General features: G+C 44.5%; 1 protein-coding gene across 3 annotated transcripts in view; it reads right to left on the reverse strand.

Annotated features, from left to right (window-relative positions):
* Positions 1 to 1,783: 1,783 nt before the first annotated feature.
* spock3 (SPARC (osteonectin), cwcv and kazal like domains proteoglycan 3) overlaps positions 1,784 to 8,112 on the reverse strand; it is a 30,534-nt gene continuing 24,205 nt past the window's right edge. For all 3 annotated transcript variants that reach the window (XM_037974717.1, XM_017405859.3, XM_017405848.3), the window contains 8 exons: positions 7,154 to 7,262; positions 6,354 to 6,462; positions 4,781 to 4,892; positions 4,016 to 4,129; positions 3,711 to 3,932; positions 3,184 to 3,246; positions 2,941 to 3,078; positions 1,784 to 2,100 (listed from right to left, as the gene is read on the reverse strand). In XM_037974717.1, coding sequence (XP_037830645.1) covers positions 1,943 to 2,100; positions 2,941 to 3,078; positions 3,184 to 3,246; positions 3,711 to 3,932; positions 4,016 to 4,129; positions 4,781 to 4,892; positions 6,354 to 6,462; positions 7,154 to 7,262 — 1,025 coding nt within the window. In that variant the 3' untranslated portion in view covers positions 1,784 to 1,942. The remainder of the gene's footprint in view (positions 2,101 to 2,940; positions 3,079 to 3,183; positions 3,247 to 3,710; positions 3,933 to 4,015; positions 4,130 to 4,780; positions 4,893 to 6,353; positions 6,463 to 7,153; positions 7,263 to 8,112) is intronic.

The raw sequence follows: 8,112 nt of genomic DNA on the forward strand, positions 1-8,112 counted from the left end.
AGGAAGGGACCCCAAACCCCACAGGCTGAACGTCAAACCAACACGTGGGCTTCTGTGGAAAGGCTACGAACAGTCAGCGTCTTACTTGATGCAATCGTCGTAAAGCCTCGGAATGATTTCAGTTTGGAGAAATGAGAGTTTAACTGAATTAAGGTTTACTCTCACCCCAAGCCTGTGCTCGCTAAAACAAAATCAAACCCTTCCAACGAGGCTCCGGGGGGGGGACAGAAACATGTGCTGCAACTCGAATCGTAGAAGAAAAAGAATATTAATAATAAATTAACGGTTCACGCGGCGTGTTAGTAACGTTTCACACCGCTGTCTGCTTTGCGGTGCACATGTAATCCAGCAGAAAGAAGGGGCGCTACAGCTGGCTGCCGCCGCCGCCACTATTTGTGCTTGCAAACGACCGTAAGGTTCAGTGTAAAAAGTTACGCAACGAGGGGGAAACCGATGGCGTAAAAGTTTACAAAAACGACGTTTTTGAACGAGCCCCAGAATTCCAGGACAGAAGCCCCTCCTTCTTTTGGCCTCAGCTCTGTCAGAAAAGCACTCGGTTTCTCCAAACTGGAGTGGGTCAAAGAGCGATCGACAACAACCGTTCAGAACCTTTCAACAGAACCCCCCCACCACCATCACCGTCACTCCTCCGCAGCGTCGAAGCAGGTGGGAATCACTCCTCCCTCCATCAGCACCTGTCTTCACCAGTAAAGGCACACCTTCCCCTGTAACCCCCCCTCCCGCCCAATGTTTTCAACAAGTCTGCATGGCTGATTTTTTTTTTTTTAATTTAATTTCCCTTTTCTCTTAAGCTGTGTGCTAAAATCACATTATATCTGCAAATATAAAAACATCAACAATCTCATTTTTCCACCTGAGCCCTCATGAGGTTTCCTCTGAGCTCACTGGCCTGTACAAGTTTCATTTTTTTTTTCTCTTTACCAACCTCAAGCTGATTTTTTAATTTTTTTTCTCCTGTATGAGTTCCTCAAAGGTTTGGCCTCTGGTTCTACAGACTGAAACAACGTCACGCAGTATTAGACACGCTAAGACCAATCTGTTTCATCTCTCAGTATTCATCGTACACTGGATTAGAAAAATAGATAACAATAAACCCCCCCCCCCGGGCACCAAATTACCAAAAGACAAAACTGTATTTTTTTTATTTTTTTCCACTCCCCCTTTTCCTTACTGAACCTCTGAAAACTCCTATTATGTTGGTTCAGATCATTATCCAACTTACCTAGGTTTTGTTTTTTTTTTCATAAAAATTAGTTTTGTTTCATTTTTAATCCTTTCAACGAAGCTCCGTCTTAGTCTTATCTCGTTTTTTTTTTGGTTTTTATCCCCACAAAGTTACAGTCACAGTTAAAAATCGAGATCAAACGGAAAAAAAAGAAAAAAACCTAAAGGAGCGCAGTATTGTCTTATCTACATCATCAACATCCCACCTATACACGGGAACATTTTACACAGATAAAAAAAAAAGGAGATGAAGAAGAAGGGGAGGGGGGGGGGGGGGGGGGGGGGGGNGGCATCGACACGCTCGGGCGTCAGAGCGCTGCAACAAGGACACGAGACACTGAGAGACGTGGAGCGTCAGATGAAAGGATAAAAAAAAAGGGTCTTCTCTTCTGCACAGGTGACCAGATCCCAAACGGATCGACTGGTCGTCAATTTAGACTCGCCGTATTCTCTCGTAGGTCAACGCACAAGTGTACAAGGCTATTTTCTACTTAAGCCGAAGGGGAGGAAAAAAAAATAAAGAAGAGTTTTTTTTTGTTTTTTTTTCTTAACCGATGACGAAACAGTACACAGAGAATAGTCCAAAAGGCTGTTAGTAAGTATGATGAATAATCTGGCCTGGAGAGTCACCTAAAAACGTGCAATTTGACCAAAATATACAGTTTTTTTTTTCTTTCTTTTCTTTCTTATTGTTAACTTAAGACAGATATTCATCATTGTCATCGTCGTCATCCTCATCCTCATCATCCTCGTCGTCCATACCTGCCTGGCCATTGGGGACAAATGAGTCTTCGTCGTCGTCCGTGAACAGCGAGTCCCCGCTGCCCGGATCCCCAGAGGACTCCAAAATGACGCCTGGAAACGAAAGAATGAAACCAACGAAGCAGTGAAACTTAGAGCTTCATATTAAAACAATACACTGCTGTACTACTGCCTTTTTAATATGTTCACTTCATCTTTTAGGTTCCAGTACTAGACTGCACTGGAACCCAAAGAGTCCAACAACCAGTCAAAAGGTTGCGAGCACCATGTCTAAAAATATGCAGTTAATTTCACTTTTACTTTCCTTCAATTCAACATGAATAAGGAGTTAAATTAGCGGCGGAACATGACGAGCTCTGGCTGTGGAGCACCAAACGGGTTCTTTAGGACCAATTCTGAACCAGCCCAGGTAACCTCTTTAGTGGAAAACCCCTATTTTAGGCCCCCTTCACACTGGATGATAACTCCCAGAAAAAAAATAAATCAGCTATTTGGTCTTTTTCAGGTGGGATGGCAGCAAGAAGGTTGGAGGATTGCTTCCCGACCTGGGGCCTTTCTGGGTGGAGTTTGCATGTTATCCCTGTGCTCACATGGGTTTACTCCTGGTACTCCGGTTTCCTCCCACAGACCAAAAACATGCATGTTAGGTACATTGATGAATCTAAAATTGTCCCTTGGTGTGAGTGAGAGTTTGAATGATTGCTTGTCTCATTTGTCTCTATGTGGCCCTGCGATGGACTTGCGACCTGTCCAGGGTGTCCCCCGCCTCTCGCACAGTGACTGCTGGGTATAGGCACCAGCTCCCCGCGACCCAGAATGGAGAGGCAGGTAAAGAAAATGGATGGATGGATGGATGGAATAAAATTACCTAAATTTGGTTGGGGTTTTGTTTGTTTTGTTCTTTTTGTTTTTTTCTCTTCAGTTTTTGCATACCGCAGTCTGCAGGGCCGTGCGTGCGAGAGCCTGCCACCTCGTTGCCATAGCGATCCACGCACCAGCACTGGCCGCTGCTGCTGTGACACTGGTGGGACCTGTAGTAACCGTCCTCATCACAGGACGGCAGATACTGGCCTACACGTCGGAACCGAAACCCAGAGACACAATGTGAGTGAAAGAAGCGCAAAGGTTCGGGTGCTTTTTTTTTGTTTTTTTTTAGTGAACCTGCGAGTTTCTTACCAAGTAACTTCTTCCCAGTGAGCTTTTTGTTGATACTGGAGAGCTCTGCTTTACACGGGGAATCTGAAAGAGAGAGACACAAGCTGCAGAGGTCTGCTTTGTTCGTCTTTGAATCCCGTTTCCTCGCGGAGCTTTTTGTCTTCGTAATGATTTTTTTTTTTTTTTAAGCACCCCGCTGTTTCGGCTCATCATAAATAATGTTCCTTTGTTGCAAAAAAAAAGAAAAAAAAAAAGAACAATTTACAATTTTCTCATGATTCATGCAGGTTCCTTTCTCTGCATCGCGGTGCATTTTATTCTGCTTGGCCTTACTATTCTGCCTGGGGAAAAACGGAAAAAGAAAAAAAAAAGCCATCTTCATAGATTGTTTCTTTGCAAATTATCCAAAAAGTTTCCAAATAATACAACGGAGTGCTTGTTCACGGAGTTTGATTACTTTGGTTGGTTCTGAAAACCCAAGTTCCCGTGGAGGGTAACGTGTGAGACGGGAACATGGCTGCCGGCATCACTGAAAGGTAAAAGCCCACCTGTGTATCTCTGGAAGCCCGTGCACCACTCAGAGCTGGTTATGACTCTGTCGGGATGCGTATCGCACGATTTGAAGAAGGCGTCGGAGCACGGCTCGTTCCTGTCCAGGTACAGGCTCTTGATCTCCGACTCGTCCAGCTGCAGGTCGAAATTCGTGTCCAGCCGGGAGAACATCCAGCCCAGGGGGTCCTTGCAGATGGGTGACGCTCCGACTTCGAACTCTGCGGGAGCATTTGGACAGGTAAGCGGAATGACGGAAGACGCGACAAACGGGACGCGCTGAGCCCGAGTGAGGGTGACTCACTGTTCTTCTCCGGCTTCTGGATCTTGACCCTCTTGTGGTTGCCGTTCTCGTGCAGCACTCTGAACCAGTCTCTCAGGCGGCTCACCACCTCCTTCAGATCCGACTCGCTGCATACTGAGGGGTGATAATGGTAAATTGATTGGGAAGTCACGCTTTACTTTCCCTCTGCTCCCCGAGATAAGGGAGGCAGGGGTCAAACTTCATTCAGATTCGCTTTAGCAGAAGCTTTACCAATTTACACTGCCTTGAAGAAGAAAAAAAAAAAATACACTCATACTCCTCGAACTTTTCCACATATCGTCCTGGCAGGTTGGCATTTGTGCCGTACTCTTTCCAGTCTCAAGATGACGGATTATACAGTGGTCTGAGTTCAAAGCTCGGGACGTTGTTTTTTAAATTTTTTATAACCTAACCCTGCTTTAAACTTCTCAACAGCTTTTTCCTCGACCTGTCCGGTGTATTCCTTGGTCTTCATGGTGCCGTTTGTTCACCAATGTTCTGCAACAACCCTCTGAGGCCTTCACGGAACAGCTGGACTTATACCGAGGGGAAACAGCCGTATCAAATCCCAGGAATATACTTTGAAGTTTGCGCTTGTAACGTGACAAAATATGGAAAAGTTCAAGGGGTACTTTTTCAATGCACTGTCTGTAACCTCAAAAACAGTTTTCCTTTCTTTTCTTTTTTATTTATAAAGCTTTTAAATTAGCGGGAGTGGTTTGTTTCTTCAGGCGCTTGCGTGTCATTGTCTGCAGAAGTGTGTACCTTTCTTCTCTGAGGAACTTGGCTCCGCAGGGTGGGAGGGACAAGGACACATGCCAGAACACTTGACGGTAATCTTCTTTCCTGTGATGCACGCCTGGTAGTCTAGCTTACACTGAGCAGGAGCAAGAGACAGAAGAAGAAGAAGAAAAAGAAGCGTAATCAGTATGTGTCAAGAGGAAATGAAAAAGAAGTGGCTCGAGTGTCAGATGTAGAGTCATTTGACAGGAACTGCCCGTCATCAAGGGTGAAAATTACATTTTTAAAAAAGCAGTAAAAGCTGCAAATAATCGAATTTCTTTACATGTGTTTTTTTCTGTTAGTTTGTACCTCTTCATTAGTTTAAAGTACCATCAGGGATTTCTATTTTGGTATGAACAACTAACATCTTCTCTGTTGTAGACAGCTCTTTGAACGGCCTCAGCTTGGAGAAACAAGAGTTTCATTCTGACCGCACTGACGAGCTAACGGCTAGTCCGAGAAGGGCCAAGACCAAAGTGGATTGCTGTCAGCACAACGCCTTTCGATCCCAAACGTCTCAGTGCAGCTCACACAGACGCTCAGTTTTGGTGAAATGGTCACTTCCATAGAGTTCTGCGGTTGTTTTGGCAGCAGCAGCTAGCTGTAGGTCCTCCTGTGCAGCCTGTGGAGAACGTCCTGCAATAATATTGTGATATTTCTGCTTCTTGGCCCTGATTGGATGAGCTGTTAGCCGGTCAGTCTGGTCAGAATGAAATGAGATGAAATTTCCCAAAACCGGGAATGTCTAACGAGCTATCTACAACAGGTAAGATAATGATTGTTCACAGCATTTTCACAGAATTTCACTTATCAAGATCTGAACTATCACTTTAAGGCTGTCATTTATTTATTAAATATGAAGAGTTCAATAGGTTATATAGAAAGGACTACATACACATGGGGATACTTTTTTTTCATTGTTTGACCCTTGCGTTCACACAAAGAGAGCTTTAGGAACCCCCAAATGGTGTTTTCTTTTAAATGGATTCCAGAGTTAAAAAACTTTGAAAGCATGCATTTTCATGTCAGAACTCAACCTTCTGAAAACATCAATGTCATAGCCAGACCAGTAATTCAACCTACAACCCGTGGGCGTCCCCTTCTTCTTGTCGTGTTTGCGCTCCACGCCTTATTTCCTGTTTTGGGTGTATTTTCTTGGCGCCACAAACGGGCCTGGCATAGTTACTACAGCATTTTTAGTCACTTTTTGGCTTTTCACCTGGATTGAGACATTTCTACAAACACTGCCGTGTTTACGAGGATGTTTTTAAAAACAACAAAAAAGTCGCTTAAGGAAAAAGTGTGCTTCCGTGCGGGTGAGGCCTTAATGTATTTGGCGCTCGGTGTACCGTTTACCGCGAGTGCGTTCAGTTCCTGATAATCACCTACAGCGAGACTGCCTTAATCCGATGAGGTTTTTCGTTTCCTCGTGTTCACATCAGAGCAAGGTGGACAGGAATAAAGCAGAAGAACACTTTACGCAGAAATCACCGGTGATCCGGCAGGGCAGAGCTTATCTCAGACCAGCTCGCTGCGTGTTTCTGTGTGAAAGTACCTTTGTGGAGTAACTGTGGCCGTCACTTCCACAAACGGGCGAGGGATGAACCACAGGACACGGTTTGCACTTTGACCCTGGATTCTGGTACAAATTGGCATCTTTGAAACTGCAAAGAAGATTCAGAAGGCTTTTAGCAAACACGGTAATGCTGAATAGTTGACGACAGTGATAATCTCACAGTGTCTTGTTGCAGCACAACGAGCTTTACGCTTCTCCAGTGTGACATTGTGTTCTTACATCAATTTTCGACAAGGATTTAGGATTTGTGTGTGATTGGTTTTTGATTTGCTTGCACCGTGTAGTGGGAATTTTGTTGCTTCTAAGAATGGGAAATGAGGTCAGTTTGGTGTTACTGTCCTCTGTCCAGTCCGAGGCTTCCCAGACTAAAACACACACACACACAAACGCACACACACACATACACGTACAAAGCCCATTCATATCACTTGGCAGGACTTTGTGTTCATTGGAAGTTAGTGCCAGAGCCCGGGTAACTGGACCCAGCTGCAATGTCACAAGAGCCGGGAAACCACAAAACATACAAAAACATACTGACGTCTAACTTATGTTGCTGCATATTGTGCTGCATGAGTACAAAATTAAAAAGAAGCAAGAGAAGAAGAACAAAATTAAAGAAGTACACAAAATAAATTTACTCCTGTTTCACTAACATTCATGTTTCATTTATAGTTTGGGGAAAAAAAAGAACAGGAGCATGTGAATGCAGGCCTCCTTCAGAGGACGATTGTGTGTGTGTGTGTGTGTGTGTGTGTGTGTGTGTGTGTGTGCGCGCTCACCTGACTCTCCTCTGGCTGACACAAGCGGCAGTCTTGTAATCCTCGGCCACACACACCTTGTGCCGGCTGCATTTGATCTTCAGACAGGGGTCTTTGGCTGGATCAAGGCCTAATAACAGGACAAAGATTTACAGGGACTTTGCAAAGCGTATTTACTTTTTCTCTGTGTGTGTGTGTGTGTGTGTGTGTGTGTTTGTCTACACTACAGCATAAGAGGTTGCTAGACAGCAGCAGAGAATGCCTGCAACCAAAACAGAGAGAAAATCCTCCAAGCATTCACCTTTACTGCTCGGGGGGGGGAGAATCATGCAACTGCATGTGTTCATTTGTCTGTCTGTAAGCAAAGTGTCTCATGAACTGGTAGATAGATGTAATTGAGGCTTTTAGAAAGTAATCACCAAAAGTACATCAAGAACTGATTAACATTTGGAGTCAAACTAACTCAAGATGGCCCCCACAGGTAACTTACTTCAACAAAACCCCAAATGTGTATTAGTCAGTTTGTCAGATAATGAGCTCAAATTTGATCTGGTGGTAGCTGAGAGTCCTCCCTATTACTTACTGTGAGCGCTAACACATTGTGTGAGATCTGTTCTTTTTTTTATTTCAATTTATACAGAATGAATCGATTTTACCAAGCTGTAGCTGTGTGCCTTTACACCAGTCACTGTTTCTCTCTGTCTCTCTCGCTCCGCACTCAAAGCCATAATACCGTTAAGCGTTCTTAGAGCTAAAAACAGATGGAACCAGTTTTAGAGGCTACTACTGATCTTCCATCAGCAGCACTGAGCGTCACCCCCCCAGCACGTGTGCTCCTGCAGAAATCCTCGAACTGACCTTGAGTCAGCTGAGAGCGGCCTTTTAATTTTTTTTTCCGCTTGGATCTTGGGCAGATGGCGGAATCTTTTATGGTGCGGATAATCGAGGTGATTCTGCTCCAAAGTCAGCCTTTGGCGGGG

Source organism: Kryptolebias marmoratus, linkage group LG3, assembly GCF_001649575.2.
Source record: "Kryptolebias marmoratus isolate JLee-2015 linkage group LG3, ASM164957v2, whole genome shotgun sequence".
Classification (NCBI taxonomy): domain Eukaryota; kingdom Metazoa; phylum Chordata; class Actinopteri; order Cyprinodontiformes; family Rivulidae; genus Kryptolebias; species Kryptolebias marmoratus.